This window comes from Phoxinus phoxinus (assembly GCF_949152265.1).
Source record: "Phoxinus phoxinus genome assembly, chromosome: 6".
NCBI lineage: Eukaryota > Metazoa > Chordata > Actinopteri > Cypriniformes > Leuciscidae > Phoxinus > Phoxinus phoxinus.
In genome coordinates, this window is record NC_136881.1 from 36506967 (window position 1) to 36526955 (window position 19989).

Sequence of the window (19989 nt, forward strand, 5' to 3'; positions counted from 1 at the left end):
TTAATTAAAGTATTATTCCTAGGAAGCATTTCCTTACTAAAGTTGCTTTTAGATCGCTCATTTGGGGGGTTTGTATTGCACTATTATTTGTAAAACAGCTACTTCAGGAAAATGATAAATTAATACATTTTCGTAACAGGTGACTCTATTACTCTGTGTTTGATTTATTTACAAAGAAAATGTAGGCTGTGTTCGAAATCGCCCATACAAGATAATTATTGACTAAATGGGGGGCTTAAAAGCTGATTGATCCTTAAAGGAATGCTTAAACTCTTGAATGACAAGACACTTTTAATTGGTTAACTTTTCATGCGGCATGATAATATTGGTTCAAAAGAAAATCAATCAAATAAGTAGGTTTTAATTTGAGGGAAAAATGTAACGCCTATAAAGCACCAGCAGAGGGAGCTACTTCCATATAGTATAGCCTCATATAAGCACGTAAGTGATCACAGGATTGAAAAAGTGATGAGCAATAGGGAATTAGCCTGGGAAAACCCAGACCCTCTCAGTTGTAACTGAGTAAGGGTCTGGCAAAGCTCCATAGACAATTCATTTCCACAGGGGCGTCACCAACGGACGTCGGAAAGATCTAAAACCAATCAGAGCGATGAATGACATGACGTATGCAGACAGAGCGACGGAGAAACATCTCGAGACTCTCAGCAATTCTCTGTTTGTGTTAACGAAAATGACCATTTTAAATCGCTTGAAACAGACGCGATAGCTGATTCGAACGAGTGATGTTGTGATGTTCCACGGCGGCATCCATCTCTGTAATGTACAAAATCTGCGTCACCGTCTCTGCTCTGTCGTCATCGTGTAAAACGTTTCTGATTGGTGCCGCGATTTCGGCGGATTGGAAATGGGTTTCAATGGGCTCTTTGCCAGACCCACTTGCAGAGCAAATCTAAATTTGCCGGAAGTGGTCTGGGTTTTCCCAGGCTAATAGGGAATACTAGTGAACTGCAAACAACATATTATGCAGTGAATAGTGTGTTTTGTGTTATTGTGTGTATTATTATTTTAATTTTAAGTTAGTCAAAGCCAAAACTGTTGCTGTGACATTACCGTGTCCATATGTTCCAAAAACATCTATAAAATGTAATGACATTTTGACATTCATGTATTATAAGTCTGTGAAGTTTCTTTTATAATGCCAGGAATGTGCCGCATCTGGGTCTTATCTGTTTAAAGACACTAATGACAGGGTGTGGAGCTTTCGGAAGATTTGATACTCCAACATTAAATGCAAGATCATTCCACACAGTTCCGATCCACTGACATGACTGGGAATTACAGGAAAACTCAATTGCAACTGATGCTAACGTGTAGGAACATCTTCGAGCAGCTCTTTCGTGTACAACAATAGCTGATGCCAACAATTTTTGCATTAGTAGCCTAATGTTCCCGGAATATTTGGAAAAGATCTTCGTGAAGATTCACCATACAAATCACAACGTATGCGTTTGGGAATGACGTGAGAAAATAATGACAGAATTTTCCGTTTTGGGTGAACTCTTCCATTAATGTTTACATAAATCCAATTTTCTGGAAATACAGCATTCCCACTCATTTCGACACCAGGCTTACTCTGTAATTAGCCTGTGTAGTAAACAAGCTGTATTTGTTAAAACAGGCCAGCATGCAGTTCCCATGAGAATTTGCATACACTGTAACTCCACAAGTAATCCCCCCAAGAGCATGCCAGGTTCCCCTACAGTGTGTGTGTGTGTGTGTGTGTGTGTGTGTGTGTGTGTGTATGTGTGTGTGTGTGTGTGTGTGTGTGTGTGTGTGTGTGTGTGTGTCAAGACAACTTCTATAGGCCTACTAGATCACAATAAGACGCTAAATAAAGATTAATGAGAGGGAGTGTCTGTCTCAGTTTTGGTTTGTAGCCTTCATTCACGTCTCAGATTCACAGAAAACAGACAGTAGGCTAGTAATGGATCACGACAAAGTCACTTCACAGAAAACATGTGTCATACTCATTCCCTGTATTAGGGTGATTGTTTATTTCCATCTCTCCTCAAACAGTTGCCAGTCTTCCCATGCAGTGAGGAGACTGGGAAAGAGAAATGGCAGGTTTTGAAGGAACAGTTTAAACTGGCTAAAAAGCTCAGGGCTATATGGCAGTCATCTATCACACACACGCACACAAACACAGTTAGTGTGGGAAACTTGTTTGTGTTACAGTAACATGCCCAAACTACCCATACACACACACACACACGCGCACGCACAACTGCACAAACACACAAACACACACTCGCACATGGTAATCCTCCAATAAGCACCCATTCTCTCTGGGCCTGTGCAGACACAGATGTCTTGTTTACACCTACTATTGACAACAATTACATTTTTCAATAAAAAATTTTTGTTAACTTTGGAAGCCTCATTTCCGCTACATAATAAAAAAAAATCTGATGTAGCAGATACATCATCTTGGATCCTCGAGGGTTTCGGGTCTTTCAACATCAGGCACCTTCTCCCTGAGACCCGGCTGGGACTGATCAGGCCCCAGTAACAACAGCCCATGGATCAGCTCTCTTAAGCCACCTAGTGGCTGTTTCTGCAGCTCCATATGGATTTGATGGCTTATATTCTCTTTGCCGCCCCGGTGACCCACAGATAGCTAAAGTCTCCGCCAGATCCTGGTACTTTGCATGTTTCGGCTCATTTGCCTCGTCCATCCGCTCTTCACAGGACACTGTAAGTTCCAGCATGATCGGGTGTTTTGTGGCCTCAGAGCTAATGATCATGTCTGGCCGGAGTCATGTTATTGCGGCGTGCGGTGTGAACTTCAACTGTTTTCCCAGGTCAGCTTTCAACAGAGGCAAGTTAGAGGAGGCCCGACCTTGTTTTAGCTTGTACCTGGTGTTTCTCTCCAGCGTTCACAAAATGGATGGACTTTATTGGGGCACAGTGGTTTTTGCTGGTATTTATGGCCTTAGCTATACTATCAGCAACTGCCCCGAGCACCTGGTAACGGCCTTCCCCAAGGCCTTTGGCCAGCCGCTGAGAAGATGTTTCAAAGTCCCTGGACACACGGAGCAGGGAGGGTGTTTCGCCCTGGCCCCAGACATGGAGGTTTGCTGGACTTGGTCCTACACAGTCTGGACAAGGAACTTGACATGAAAGTAGATGTTTGTGAGATATGCCTTCCCATTTCATCCATATCCTACTCCTCTTTCAAACCAGCTTGGACATTCTTCGGATGAGACGTTAAACCGAGGTCCTGACTCTCTGTGCTCATTAAAAATCCCAGGATGTCCTTTGAAAAAGAGTAGGGGTGTAACCCCGGCATCCTGGCCAAATTTGCCCCTTGGCCTCTGTCCATCATGGGCTCCTAATCATCCCCATATACTGGTTGGCTTCATCCCTGTCTCCTCTCCACCAGTAAGCTGGTGTGTGGTGGGCGTTCTGGCGCAATATGGCTGCCGTGGATGCTGCACACTGGTGGTGCTTGAGGAGATTCCCTCTTCCATGTAAAGCGCTTTGAGTACCCAAAAAAGCACTATATAAATGAAACGAATTATTCTGCTGGATCAGGTGTGACTATTTTTTCCCCACGCCTTTCCAACTTGGACCTTGGGAACTATCCCCAAAAATATCCCAAACCTTCTCAGCCAGTTGCGACATTTCCCACCAATGCCTTCTGCTTTAGCTGGGACTCCTCCACCTCCAAGGCGTTCTCCACCCTCCATTTTCTGCCTGTCCTCACCTCTATACTGGCTGATGACACCTTTGGGTCTCTTGGATCTTTGTACTGTTGGGCTTCTCTCGTTCATGCTACCATAAGCTCTGAAAAACGCTGCAGAGCATGACTGGTTCCAGATAGCGCTCCAGTACTCAAGCTCCAGGGAAAACCCCAACCACCTTTAGGGAGAAATCTGCTGATATTCCTCTCTAGAGATTCAACTGTTGTGTTGACAATGGGACAGCATAGACCAGCAAAGGCCACAAGACTCATGGCAGAATGCAATGCTGGGAGACCCAAGCTTAAGCCAATCTTCAAGCTCTTTGTTGGACTTTTGAATAGCAGTTTAGAGTTTTGAATCAAAGAGCTTACTCTAAGGCCTCATCCACACTACTGCGTTTTAGTTTAGAAACGGAGAATTAAAACGAATACGATCTCCGTCCACACCAGCGTTTTAGCTGCGTATTAGAATTGATCTCCGTCCACATTAAAACGTCTTAAAACGCGGATCACGTGACCATTCACCAACACTGGGCATGCGCGTGCCGGTGTAAACAGGCGAATGTAGGCAGTTATGAGATTGTAAAATGCAGAATTTACTTTCACAACAGCTGCTAGCAAAGACATCAACGTCAGTAACGCTTGTAATTCGTTATCCATGTTGCAGTCACTAACGTTACGTAGTCCAGGCTGTTTTTGTATGTTTTCTTCCCGGGGACGGGTCATGTGATGGGTGTCTGACGAATCAGGGAAGGATACGCCATGTCTGATTAAACCCAATCATAGAGCAGCCGAGCGTGAGCCTATGCGTCATCGTTTGTCAAGTCCTTCGTTTTGACCGTCTTCACTAAAACGCCCTCCGGAGATTCAAAACGCAAAACGGGGTCGGAGCGTTTTTAAACTTCTCCGTTTTAGGTCTTCGTTTTTGCCGGGACGGGACGGGAGGTGCAAACGTAGCAAAAGGTCTCCGTTTCTAAACGAAAACGCAGTAGTGTGGATGGGGCCTAAATAACCTGTAAATGCGCTAGTGGGCTAGAGGCACACGTCATTCCAGATAGCAAGAAGCGGAAATTTATCCACCACCTTTCCCTTCTTCAGCACCAGTGATCTTGACGTAATGGCTCTGAAACTCATTCTTGCCCAAGTGATACGGATACGGTCTTGTAGAAACCACCTGCTCCCCGGGGCAGATGTTGTTGTAATTGTTGCTCTTATTGAAGGTTGTCGTACACCAGATTTTGTCGAGGGACCCCAGCACTACCTTGGCTGACTTGACCAACATGTTCATAGCAAGAGCGGGAAAACCCCCCCACTGATATGGGTATTATTTAAAATTATCTTCCATTCATAATAAAAAAATTTTTATTATAAGAACAAAAAAATGTTTGGTATTATGGAAAAACATGCCATGTGACTGTACACAGTCCAGTCTTGTGTGTTTGCTAATACATGTGTTGTGGTTAGTCAGCAATGTTGAAGTTTTATTACTTTACCTCCTTTTCATAATGACTACCACTTTTGAAGGACAACGGCCTCCAGGCTACATCTTTATGAAAAAATGAAGTGTGTGTTTGTGTCTGCCTGGGTGTGTTGTGTGAGTGTAACACCTGGTACCACAGCTTCTCCATTATTACTTCAGGGCAATTTCCTAGATGACAGTAACCACTTATACCCATTAGTGAGAGACCTTTCCCCTCTCTCACCGACTCTTTTCCCTTTTTTCCTTCTCTGTCTCACTCCCAGGAAATTTTAAGAGGAAACGTGCATAATTTTCCTTCACCTACAGTACATGCAAATTAGAAAACACCCACACACATTTTGATATTTTTGATATTGAACATGTGTGATATTGCTAGGCTGCTGCTGCAGTGTTCTAGGCAGTTGTTAGGGCGTTGCGCTAGGCTATTGCTGGGGTGTTCTATGCAGTTGCTAAGGTGTTGCTAGGCTATTGCTGGGGTGTTCTATGCAGTTGCTAAGGTGTTGCTAGGCTATTGCTGGGGTGTTCTATGCAGTTGCTAAGGTGTTGCTAGGCTATTGCTAGGCTATTGCTGGGGTGTTCTATGCAGTTGCTAAGGTGTTGCTAGGCTATTGCTGGGGTATTTTATAGGCTGTTGCTAGTGCATTGCTGTGGTGTAGGGAGTTACTAGTTTTTTTTTTTAAACGCAGAATGTTTTCTTTGAGGGTTGTGTTTAGATGTATAGAGTTAGAGTTTGAGGATAGAGTTTGTGCTGTATAAAAATCAGTATGTTTATGGAAAATCCCCATAAAACATGGAAACCCAACGTGTGTGTGTGTGTGTGTGTGTGTGTGTGTGTGTGTGACACTGTATGATTATTAGCATATGCTATTAGCATTAAAAGCCTGGTGTTTATGTTTAGCATGTTGCTAAGCTAACAAAACATGCATATAAAACTTGGAATTTGAATGGACTCTTTATGCATTTAAGTAACTGTATTTACAATTGGCATTTTTCCCTATTTCTTCACCATTTGGTGGACACACCTTATTCCAGTAGCTTCTCATATGTGATGTAAGAAAGGATGCCCTGATTATGTCATCAAAGGTGGAGGTAGTAATTATTTGATGGGAATGAATGAATCGTTGACTCTCCGGTGTTCTGGGAACTGATTATCACTGCCTGACTAAAACATGATTTATCATCATGTCATTTTTGCATTTGCATTACAAAAAAAAATTGGCCAAAACCTCCTCACAAATACCACAGAAATGTATATATATGTGTGGGCTTGATAAGAAAACTGCTGGTGGGTGTGTGTGTGTGTGTGTGTGTGTGTGTGTGTGTGTGTGTGTGTGTGTGTGTGTGTGTGTGTGTGTGTGTGTGTGTGTGTGTGTGTGTGTGTGTGTGTGTTCTCAAGTGCTTGGCAGTACATCTGTGAATCTGGACTTTTGTCAACTTTGTTTTTGAACTTCAGAGTGCCTGAACAGGTCAGACTTTTAGTTTTACTTGTGCCTGACCTACATTCCTCGTGCACTGCAATAGCATGCGGTTTGTCAACAGTTTGCACTGTAGGGTGATAAAACACACACAAACAGCCCAGTGGTGAGTCCACAGAGAGAGAGAGCTGGACTTTCAGCACCACATACTCCCTCTAAAACACTGCAACAGGATCTGCTCTCTTACACACTTAAAGTTTTGTGAAAATTATCGAAAATGCTCGTGGTGACTGGCAACTTTTTAAAAACACACTGGCTGGGATAAAGTTAATGATGTTCTCAAAATATTATTTAAATGCATCGTTCACGAGTGTTTTTCTGAATTTAGTTGGACGTTCATCTAATGTAGGCTATTTAAATGTAGGCTACTAACTTCTTGTTTCAGAATGTTCAGATAACATAAAAAAAATATTCCCATAATGTTTGCAAAATGATACAACGGAGCGTTCTCTTAATGTTTTAGCTAACGTTCAGCAATAACCAAGGACATAAAAAAAATGATTTGAAATTTTGAAAATTGGACGTTTTGAATGTTCAAAGAACCTTTAGAAATAAAGTTTTCATAACTTTGTAGGAAGGTTAGCGAAACTTTTCATAACAAATTCTTGTTAGCTGGGTCTATTTCTTAAAAACAATTAGCCTACATTGATTTAAAATAAGAGGTTATATTTTCAGACAACAAGCCAGAACGTCTCATGCAATTTTGCTTCTCAAGTAAATGTATCTTCTCTTATGGATGTTTAAATATTTGCACTGGGAAAATAAGACTAACATATTGATTAAATAATATTCTTACCTTGCAAACTTGCATTTAGATACAGTAGGCCTATGCCTGCATACAATCAACAACCAATGCAATCTACATTTGTAGATTGTACAATAATCTGTCGATAATGTTTTTTGGGAATATCTGTTACACTCAGATGTACGCAATATTAAGGAAGGAACGATATTTTGCTATTTCCTTTTCACTGCGATTCTTTAAGGAAAGAAACCAAGCACATGCTAGTAGTAGCCTACATGCTACCAATTACTTAGCAATGACATGGAAACCACCTAGCAACCACCCAGAACACCCTAAAAACAGCCCATAATAGCCTAGAAATAACCTAATAACAACTGAGAAGACACTAGCAACAATTTAGCAACCACCCGAAGATGACACAATTGCCAACACTATTAGCCTGGCTAACGCCAGACCCAATTCTCATTGAGACTTGGGTCTGGGAACCACATGTGCATTTTCTCGTATTTGAGGCGTGGTTTACGAATGTGCCGGCGCCGTTTATTGGGTGCTAAGAATGTCTATCAAATGCGCCTGTACGTAGCTCATAGCCAATCGTTTCCATTATACCAGATGACGTAGAGAAATGGTTTAACGCCAAACGCCGCTCTTTTTTCTAAATATAATTGCGATCTAAACTACTTAGAACAATATCTAAGGCTGCATCAAAAGGTAGCTTCGCGTCTGCTGCCATGTTGACTCCATAGATATAAACAAACTGCTTAGTTGTGTCGCAAAGATGTCGTCATCGTCTTGCTGCTCCCTCCCCGTTCTGTGATTGGTTCCCTAAACGAGGCGAAAATCAGGTCCATGGTTTCCAGACTGCCTTTCAGCGAGAATAAAATCGCGCTGCGCAAAGGCAGTCTGGGGAAACCCAGGCTACAACACTATAGAAATCATCCAGAACATTGTAAAACCTAGCAATGTCTTGGTTATGTCAAAGATTAGTTAGCCTATAGTCTATATATGCAAGCAGAAACATACATATAAATCTGACTTATGGTGAAGTAATTATTTTGTTTTATTTTGCTGTGGTGTTCATTAGCCTATGTGTGAATTTAACCTACTCAAAAACATTGTAGGCTAGGCTAACCTCTTTGTCAACGAGCCACTTGTGAAGTAGCCCTGTATAGCTCTATGTCGAGGATATGATACTGTGGGAAATATCTAGAACATCAGAGAAGCAAATCAGACTGTTATCACGCTGGAGAATAACACAGCAGTTACGCCTTGCAGATAAGCTAATCGCTAACAGCGAGGCCCTGAAATCTAGTCTTACACCGGCCGTCTGTTTGATCACACACTTCCTGACTCCGAAACCAAAGATCCAGCTTTTGTTTTCGGCTCAGATAAAAGAGACCTTAAAAACCATGACACAGGAACGTTCTAGATAAATGGCAAATTCTCTCTCGGCTGCAAGGCTGTACGTTGTTTTTATGACCTCTCTTAAACACTCTCATGTTTCAGAGTGATTAAAGGAACTAAAGAGGAAACGGGAGTGTGTCAGTGTGTGTGTGTGATCAGTTCATGGAAGAATGTGTGGTTGTGTGACACTGTATGATTATTAGCATATGCTATTAGCATTAAAAGCCTGGTGTGTATGTTTAGCATGTTGCTAAGCTAACAATACATGCATATAAACTTGTAATTTTAACGGACTCTTTAGGCATTAAAGTAACTGTATTTACAATTGGCATTTTTCCCTATTCACCATTTTAAATGGGGGATTTTCACTGATCTCATGCTATTAGCATGAAAGAATGAGATTTCTATTTTGACTTCACAAGATGTTAAGTTATGTGTGCACAAGTCTAATGTAGTCTGGTCCACGTTGCAGGTTTGCCTGACCGAAATGTAAAGTGACCAATAATAATAATAATCTGAACATTTAGCTTGAAACTGAATATTCAGCACCAGGTGATGGAGGGGTGGGGCTGACAAAGAGTGATTCGTGGCATTTAAATTATTTTTTTACATTTATTTATTGGTTTATAGGCTATATATTATATAGATAAAAAAAAATATTAATTGTTTTCTGTATGTTTTGTTTTTTGATCAAAGATTATTAAGACATTTTTTCTTCTACATGCATTGATGAATCATGCACATTAAAACCATGGACCAGTGTTGCCCAGTCTAAAATTTGGCTAGCTTTTATACAGTTTTTTAATTATTTTTTTTATTAAACAATATCAATTTACAAACTCAAGTAGGGAACAACAATGGGCATATGAAAATACACACAAATAACATGTAATTACTTTTAAACTGTTGCTGCGGGTTGTTTTTTTAGTGCACGGGTTAAGTGAACGTGAAACCTGATTGGGCGGGTTTTGGCTGGTTTTGTTATGCAAAAGTAAATGGAGTCAATTATGATTTCATATTGCACTATGTTAATAGCCTGTACAACAACATCATGTGCTTGCAAATCACTGTTCAATCGATGGCAAACTGCCTCTGTTGGTCTGTAAATAAACTATTTGTTATTGTCTTTCTCTTTCTCCTTCCCTTATTTTATTTTGCACATTCTTCGGCCTAAAAGAAGGTTGACATCATCATCTGAGGACACATAAGTTCCCACGCTGTCTCGTGTCTCTGTTTCGCTGTCTCACACACACACTCATTCGCAGGCTGAGTCATGATACGGGCCTAATTATTGACTCTGGGTGTGGCTGCGCTGGGGAAGTGTTTCTGCAGGAATAGGCCCCCGTCTCGTCATGGGTGTGTGAATCTGTGCATGTGTGCTGAGTTGTCTGTCGAGACTGAGACCTGTGTTGGGTAGCGTTCAGGACAAATGAGTGAGTGTATGGCGTCTGAAAATCATACAATGGTTCCTTTCCAAAAGCACGTTCTGCCTAGCAAGAACTCATACCTGTTGAGCACTTCACAGAAAACTTAACTCACAGTTGATTTCAAAATAGTTTGTCGCTAACATGTTGCTAAGCTAACAACGCCACAAAAATAGACAATTGGTCTATTTTTATTCATACTTTAGGTATTAGGTATTTAAAATCAACAGTTCTCCTGCTTTCTCCACCATCTTGACTAGATGGATGTTTTCACCCAATAGATATCATAAAATAAAGGCTATATAGATGTCTCGTCCGCGCGACTGGCCAATGGAGGTCGACGTCCGCACACGGCGGCCATCTTGCCACAGGGGGCTCGCTCACTCGTAACATTGTGTTTTAATGGTGCATGTACTTTTTAAATAACCATAACTTGCTCAATTTTCTACCGATATTGGTATGTTATTAACGTCAGAGATGTAGTTATGACACTGCATACTTATGAATAATTATAATATTATATATTTCAACATGTTCAAGCATCCAGAATTATAGCCACGTCAATAACGTTTGTAAGAAACCAAACCGTTTGTAAATCCGTCAAGATTTCAGCGAGATAAGAGTATTTGTGTTCGTGCCGATCACTCGCCTTACAGAAAGCTTGCCTGTGACAAGATGGCCACCGGGTGATGACGTTAGAGACTCCGCCGTAAGACATCTAGCCTTTATTATGTATATCTATGGTTTTCATTGGCCAAAACTAAACATTCTTATGCTGCATACCCAGCTAACATCGGTAGCCTAGTTCTCAAAACTGTGGCTAATGTTTTGGAAAGGTTCTTTCAAAGTTATGAACAAACATTCCTCCAGTAATATTAGTAGAATGTTAGTTCAGAGTTTTAGTTGTTGATGATTCTCACAGCATTAGCACCAAACATTATTTATACATTGTTTATGGAACTTTTTTTTCTGAAATGTTTTAGTTCTAAATGTTCAAGCAACATTCCATTTGATCATTTTGCATTCATCATGGGAATGTTTGAATGTTCTCTGAATGTTCTAAAACAAGAAGTAACATTTAAAGTCCCGCTGTGGTGAAAATGAAGCTTTTAATGTTGTTTATATTTCTATGTGATATTTTTAATACCGTTAAGACAAACCATGTGCAAATTCTTAAGTCGACACCATTGCTGAGTATTTTCTCCTTAAAACTGCAGTGAACCAAAGACAGTCTCAAAAACACGGTTTGAAATCGCTGGTGTTTCTGACATCACACACTACCTTGTAACCAATCAGGTCAACGTGTGATCGTCAACGAGTGGATCTCTGAGCTGGAGTGAAAATTCCATCAAAATTCCATGGCGAGTAAAGAGTTATGAACACTATTAAAGACCAGACAACTTTGAACGTTCTATTAATGTTACTGGAAGAATGTTCATAACTCTGAGAGAACCTTTCCAGAACTTTAGCCAAAGTTCTTAGAACGTTCCCTGTTTGCTGGGATGTTATCTTAAAACACTACTTGCACTGGGTTTTGGAACAGAGCTAATGGTTTTCTGGCTAAAATTGTCTCTTAGAATTAAATGCTTTGTACTTTCCAACCTTCTGCTCTGGAATAACTCTCCTAACAGTACAAGCACACACACAGAGATCAGTTTCTAATACGCTTTTATAGAACAAATGACGATGAAACTCCTTCTGGAAGCTCATGTTTCATCACCTCAGCCTTGGCAGTGTTGTTCCAAAGGGGACACTGAGTCCAGTTACCGTGACAAATTTGTTAACGTGATGGAGCCATTAGCGTTGGAGATTGTGGCCAAGTCAAGTTTCAGAGAGACTTTCCTTCAGCCTGACCCAGTTCTTAGGCTTTGAAGTCGGCGAAATGCTCAAATTTTCTGTTCTGATGACCAGGAAACGAAGGGTCAGTTAGATTAATAGACAGAATGTGTTTATGGATTTGTCTACGTCTTCAGACAACTGTGGGACTTTCACAGAAGGCATTTGTTCTGACTGCCTCTGCTTGCTATACATCTGTTAAAAAAAATGAGTGGAGCATTTGGATTATTCTGCATTTAAAAATTGCATTATCATTGCATTCAAAATGTCAAACTATGTGCTCAAATGCTGCTAGAGCTTTTCGCAGAACTAAGTAAGTAAAAAAAAAAAAAAAATTTAAGCAACTATGCATGAAGTTTAGTTCTCCTCAAGTTCTCACAGATGAACATGTTCCACTAATGTTAGACAAGAAAGATTCAAAACACTTTTTTTAACAGCATATCTGTGAGTTTTATTTGCTAAATGACCATGTGTGAAATCGCTTGACGTGCGCAGTTGTTTCCCGTGTTGACATTTCCTTTTGGAACAATAGGACATTTCTAAGGGCTCATCCCATTTAAATAGTCCCTATCCTTTATTTTACTTCATAACTATGCACATGATTTGCTACTTGCTAGTCAGAAGTATTAGCTGGAGGGGCATGTTCATTCCAGAGAGTATTTGATTGGACAAAAATTTGTAGTTCAAGATGAGTCATCAATACATTGGGTCAGGATTATTATATATATATATATAAGGGCTGGGGGAATTAACGCGTTAATTGTTGCAATTAATTGTATATGTTTAATGCATTTGACACGTTATAACGCAAAAAATAACGCAATTGATGTAGCACTTTTTTTGCCGCGTTGCGGCTGCTATTGTGAGTGTGCCGAACCAATATCTGGATGCACCGAAATGCCTTTAAAATTTTGGCCAAAATAGAAAAAAGGTCGAAAATATGGAAAAGCATCACGCAATCACGCACTGGAAAAGCAAAGTCCGCTCAAATAACGTGAATTTTCTCAGTACTTCTGTTTGCAATAGCCCTAGGCTACTGAGCTGGTATAGCCATGCGGCCAACAATGGTAAAAATCTGGTAATAATAGTTTTGTATGACTATACTTTATTTTGATAATAAAAAAATAAAAAATCTGTTTTAATCTAAGGATGCATAGAACTGAATGAGGAATAATATATTGATATATTGATGTTTGATATTATTTGAATAAAGGGCTATTTTCTGTTCCTTTTTTTTCTGTGTTGTTTAATTATTATTATTTTTAATCGATTCCCATCCCCAAGATTGTGGATATATATATATACTGTATATATTTGTCATTGTTTTTTCAAGTTAGATTTTAAATGTGCATATGTGCTAAAAGTGAACTTTGTCAACTTTGTCAACATAACCTTTAACAAACTCGTGTTTATGCTTTAAAAGTGTGATTGTGCTTTAATAAATACATTGTGGTTAGTTTTTTTGTTATAATGTCAATTTTAAATGTCTTAGATGTCCAAATGCTTTCTCATTGTGTCATTTCAGTGACATGATTAATGACCGGTGCATGTCAGTCACTTTAGCTCCAGAAAAACAGTTTTGCACATGTTCAGTGCTTCAGTGAATCAGGCCTGTTGAGAAAGGGTCATCGAGCGGTTTCCAAAGAAAAGCTGATTGAAGCTGAAAAGCTAGAAGAAGACGTTCTTTGTGCGATGCCTTTGCAAACACGTTAGGCAAACGCATCTCATGCCGTCTATTTTGGTGTGCATCTTCAGCTTTCCCACGACAGCAGAGAGAGATAGTGTGAAGGCCTTTCATAACCTGTCTCACATGGTCGCCCGCCCGCCGCGCTCAGCTGAACGTCTAGCCACACACAATGTGGACCCTGTTGGGACGGTTACGGCTGTGTCCACCATGTCAGACCTGCAATCCAGAACCTGGGTTAGCCTACATTAAATCAAGCATAAATAAGGAAACATTTACAGTATTCGTAGAACTACACAGGAGATCATACGCCGTTTGATACATAAGCTAGGCACTTAAAACGTTAAATTCCACACAGATTTGTGTTGTCAAATCGGTTAAACGTGATGAATCACATCTAACATTAAAGTCTATAAATATGTGTCTATATATACATATTAATGCTGTCAAATCAATTAATCCCATCTAATGTAAAAGTTTGTAAATCACTTAATCATAATTGCATAACATAAAAGTTTGTAAATGTGTGTGTGTTTATATATTTATACATATATATATATCATACACACACACACACACACTTTTACAAACCTTTATGTTAGGTGTGATTCATCGATTAACAAACTTTTATGTAAGATCCGATTAATCGATTTGACAGCATTAATATAGATTTATGTCGTATATCAGCATTTGAAGAGTCCTATTATTTTATATGAATGAATTTACATGATCTAAGATGTTAGTGAATACTGGATAAGGTTTTTTCATCATTCAGACCAATTTGTGAACCCATTCAACTGATTCATTTAAATGAACTGACTCAAAGAATGATTCACTCACAAATCATACCTCACAAGTTTCACGCAACAAGACAAATATGTATATATTTTACAGTATAAAATGTATTTTTATGGCATAATGGACAGTTTAGGATTAGTATTTACACCATAGAGTTTCCTTTAAATTATTATACAAATGATTTGATAAAAATAAGGTTTTTGACACACAAACCAAAACTAGTCATTGGATTGTTTCCAAAAAAAGAAAGATAAAATTCTTAAAATTCAAAACATTCAAGTGAAATTTTATTTGATTTAAGGATCCAAATGTCAACAGCTGAATGAAAATCGAAATAAATGTTTTGACAAACCCCAGGATGATTTGTTTTCATGGCTCTGCTTTTTCATAGAAGCATTTCATAGATAAACACAAGAAATAAACAATCAAAGGAACAAACTCGACAAATGAACTAGACAACATGGCAGTAGTAACACAGAGCGGGACTGAAGCAGAAAAGCCCCACAGTCAATTCATAAAAAATGGTCTACTAAGATGATTTTGATTTCATGTTTGTCTCGCGTATCACATTCAGTTCTGTTTTCTTCATATTTCATATTAGATTGCACTTCTAATACTGTTCGTTCCCTTTAGACGTTTTGGTTCAAGTTCGTTTGAATACTGTGGTTTAACACTAGATAACCTGGGCTGCCAAATTCATTTAACACAGTTATGAGCAGAAAATATGCTAAAAATGTCCAGGAATGGTTTTTAAAGTCATAACATCTAGAAAAGTGTATCCGCATCAACACTAGATGGAAAACCCATCCAGCCTACGTCTCAGGACAGTACAAACACAAGCCATGCACGTTTTCTTAACATTGCACATTGCATTCTGGATTTAGACACAAATAAACAAGCTATTCTTCAAAAAATAAACTATTATTTTGGCATTTCAGAAACAGGACACAATATTTTCCATCCCAAAAAAAAAATACAAAGATTGGACACATTATCAAACCTAAACAATGTATATAAATAAAAACAAACGATAGGCTCTCGATTATTAAGTTAATAAATCAAATATACACAATGATTAATTAGAAAATATGTACAAAGTCATCTATACAACATCTAAAATTGACAGTGAATTTCATATAGACAGCAACTTCTAAGCATGACTGTACACATGTAAAAAAGAAGAAGAAACAAAAAAAGAGCAGAATAAATAAAAATGAACTGCTGGAAAGAGCGGGAAAATAAAATCCAGTCAAGAACCCAATAAATGGGAGTTAAATACAATCTTCAAGCACATGATGCACCAGTAATCATTGATTCACAAGCTATTCCCGGTGCATTAAGCTCTAAAACTGAATACGGTCTGCATGTGCCGTTCAGTTCAACAGTTGGTGATGCTCACGAAACCCTCAGGAACATTTCCATGGCTAATTTCATCCCAAAGTCATTAGAAAGTAAAAAGACACTATATTTTATACGTTTAGCGCTATAAAGTTTAAGCACATTACCCTGTAATTCTCATTTCCGCAATGCAAAAACAGCATAATTCAAGCATAATTTTCATTATTTGAAAAAAACAAAATAATGGTATATTGTCTAAGTTACTGTACCGCCTTAAAGTACCGCCATTTTCAACTAAAAACGTTTGACGCGTTTTGACCGTTCATTTACACGACAGCTGCGTTTTTGGGGCCTGAAAAGGTGCATGTATTTGAAAAACGATACCATTATCGTCTCAGTGTAAACTACAACGCTTGTGTGTTACGTTTTTAGTCAAAAGGCGCGTATCGCCATCTACTGGCCTGGCATGAATAACACAGGACTTTTAATTGTTTTCGTGGATCCGTGCGAACAGACACTTTTCAAAAATGCAAAGGAAAAACTTTGCTATTTGTTGTACATTTGCTGATTTGCAAAAAAAAATATAAAAAAATCCTAGTATTACAGTATTTTTTACTGTATAAAACTGCAGTATTTCACTTTTGAGAAGAAAAAGAACGAAATTACAAAAAAACAATCACAATAATGAGAATTTGGGAGACAAATGTGCTTAATTGTCATTAAAACAATCTAATAATGTCTATAAATTCTAGGGTGAAATGTGACCTGGACATGTTTTGAGATCCGTAGCAGATTTTGGCCAATTACATTCACGTTCAGGCTTTGTCTTGGAGGCTATGAGAGTCCTGCACAGGCTAATGTCTTCTTCAGGCCCTACAGACACTGACCGACGCACATTATTAACAGAAAACGGACCAGCCTGTGGTCCCACCGCAGCGCAACGTCTGAACAAATACTGTCCGGACCTGTCGTCACAGTCAACAATACGCTTTTTGATTCATTGGCTGTTCTTTGACCTTCTCGAGACGTCGTCGATGATTGTTATACGATAAAGTCCATTTTGTGCAAGCTGTGTGTGGTGTCCGGATCTCTCTGCTGTGAATCCGGAGCTCTGTGCTGAGACTCCAGGTCTCTGTTGTCGCGTTTGTTAGTCCAGTGCGGGGTTTTAGCGTCCGTGTCGTTGGAGCTGAGCCTGTCGTCTCGGTCCACCAGCATGTAGGCCGGCTGACGTGGAAAGCGCGTCTTCTGCAACCGCGTGTTGGAGTCGTCCTGCGTCAGTCTGGTGGACTCGGAGAAATGCGTCCTGATTTTGGCGTTGACGGTGTTCTTGTCGTCACAGTGGTGCTCTTTTCCTGGCAGGCTGCCGTTAGACGCGTTCTTCTCGATGTGGTTCTTGATCTGGTTGAGCTGCTCACGAGCGTTGTTCACCGTGTTTTCTTCTGCGGTTCCCGTGGAGAACGGGGTGGCGGGGTTGATCGCGGTGGGGCTGGAGCTTTGTTTGCGGCGATGGCGCACACACCACAGGAACACCGACGCCAGGGCCAAAACCCAGATCGCCGTCACAATGGAAACCAGCAGTGGCACCAAGTAGTCTACTGAACGAGAACCAATGGATTAATAAAAAACAAGCTGGCAAAATATGACACTGTGTGCAAAGCATTTAGTATTTTACTCGTTATTAAATTGAATAGCAACAAAATCTTAATATTTTTCATCTCATGTAATTCAACACTATACACACTCACTATCATTTAAAGGTTTGGAGTTGGCAAGATTTTTTGCTCACCAAAGCTGCATTTATTTGACCAGAAATATTGTGAAATATTATTACAATTTAAAAGAACTATTTTCTGTTTTAATCTATTTTAATTTGTCATTTATTCCTGTGATCAAAGCATCATTACTCCAGTCTTCAGTGTCACATGATCCTTCAGAAATCATTAATATGATGATTTGATGCTCAAAAATTTTTTTTATTCATTTAATGTGAAAAAACTACCAGCAATAATTTGAAATTTAAATGTTTTGTAACATTACAAATATCATTTTTGATCAATTTAATGCGTTCTTGCTGAATAAAGGTATTAATTCTTTAAACTCCCTCACAGCAAGTATCTCTGATACACCAAGTATCTCAATATTTATGAATTTGCTCCTAAATAGTCATTTCATTTCCAATCAGAGGATCCATCGTTTTGACCTCCGGCTACTTCCTGTGAGGTTTAAGAACTTCCTGCCGTGTCTCACCGTTGGGGTTTTGTGGTTGCCTGCGCTGCACGCGGACCTCAGCGATGGAGCCGATGATGGTGCTGTTCGCGCTGTGTTTGCTCACCAGATCGATGATGCTGTCTGTGATCTCTTTAACGGGAACTCTGCCGTGAATGCCATCCTCAGTCACATGCTGGAAAACACAATATTTACTTTAAAATGCAACTTTAAAAAAACAATTCTGACCTAGCTAGATTTAGAAAATTACAGTCGAATTAACTGTATGCCCGTTGTACATGGCAACTGTATGTGTATATATATATATGTGTGTGTGTGTGTGTATACACACAGGGCTTGACATTAACACCTCTCAACCTGCCAAATGTGGGTGGATTTCAGTAGTGGCGTGTAACGTAGTACAGGGCTTGAATTTCGGCGTGAGATTGCGCATAATTTTACTAATTCACGCAGATTTTGTGCTCACACCTAAGACGAAAGAAACGGCACATAAAGCCGCCTCTACTAAATGGAGTTTTTTCCCGTTGCTTTTTACGCTTAAACAGTCAAATACACACCAAAAGTCAAAATGCCGATCTTGGCGATTGTTCATGTAAACACAATCAGTTATGTTTTAAGTGAACATAATCAGTTGAGAAAGAAAACGCATGTGTAACAGTGTAATGGATGCGTGTGCCAGGTCTTAAAGTGACAGCAGCCTAACATCACTGCTGCCAAATTATGAGATGATATTAAAAATATCTATAACTTTGTCGACAAATCTATTAATTTGTCGAAGACAAATTTCCACTATGGTGGATTATAAAATCTAATGAATGAATGAATGAGCCAGTTTTCCCCCATGCTATCAATATCAAAATTGTGGCCAGTGCGCAAAAAGTTACTGTCAAGCCCTGTAATTCAATTATTTTTCCAGTCGTTCTTTATAACTATAAGGATATTATTGCATTTTATAGAAACTGCAGCAATTTCTTGCCAATTAAATACTGCGTGCGATCACTTACGATGGCCACGTGGATCTCATTATTGGCGGCAGAAGAGAGTTCACAGGTCATAGAGATGGAAAACTCAGTCGAAACATTCTTAGTCACATACAGATGTCTCAGCTCACGACACACCTGCTCCACCGTCACTCCCTGAGAGACAAAGTACATACACCCGTTAAAGATAATAATAAGATAACATAATATTATTCACATAATAACAACACATTTTAATATGCGTTAGGGCTGTTAATCGCGATTAATCGCACCAAAATAAAAGTTTGTGTTTACATAATAAATGTTTGTGTACTGTGTATAATTATTTTGTATATATAAATACACACACGTGCATGTATATATTTAAGAAAAATGTGTTATTTATATATAAAATATGTATATTTATATTTAATAAAAATTATATATAAATCTATATACAGTATATACATGCAAATATTTCTGAAATATATACAAGCATGTGTGTGTATTTATATATTTATCAAATAATTATACACAGTACACATTCATTTATTATGTAAACACAAACTTTTATTTTGGATGCGATTAATCGCGATTAATCGATTAACAGCCCTAATATGCATGTATTAATGAAACATATATGCAACCCTATCCCCAAACTTTGACGGTCTCAGTGGCCTCACCTGTGGCATGGTGTCCTTGTTGAAGGTGAAGGTGACGTTGGCGCAGTCGCTCTCGGGGTGACAGCGCGCGCGTACGGCCGGCCGGTGAGCAGACATGCACTCGCCCTGAGACGAGCAGGGCTTCACGAAACACTGCTCGTCACGCAGCGACACACACAGCTGACCCAGCGGACAGTCCCCTCGCCCGGAGCCGAGCATGCGGCAGGGTTTAGGGCCACACCACAGCTGACCACA

General features: G+C 39.4%; 1 protein-coding gene across 2 annotated transcripts in view; it reads right to left on the reverse strand.

The window, feature by feature from the left end:
• Positions 1-14810: 14810 nt before the first annotated feature.
• The window catches only part of jag1a (jagged canonical Notch ligand 1a), a 32231-nt gene continuing 27052 nt past the window's right edge, over positions 14811-19989 (reverse strand). Inside the window, exons 23-26 of one of the 2 annotated variants that reach the window (XM_079617262.1) lie at positions 19756-19980; positions 19118-19249; positions 18135-18288; positions 14811-17479 (exon numbers count right to left, since the gene is read on the reverse strand). In XM_079617262.1, the coding sequence (XP_079473388.1) occupies positions 16929-17479; positions 18135-18288; positions 19118-19249; positions 19756-19980 (1062 nt within the window). In that variant the 3' untranslated portion in view covers positions 14811-16928. Of the gene's footprint in view, positions 17483-18134; positions 18289-19117; positions 19250-19755; positions 19981-19989 lie in introns of both variants that reach the window. The other variant, XM_079617261.1, reaches the window with a different exon arrangement.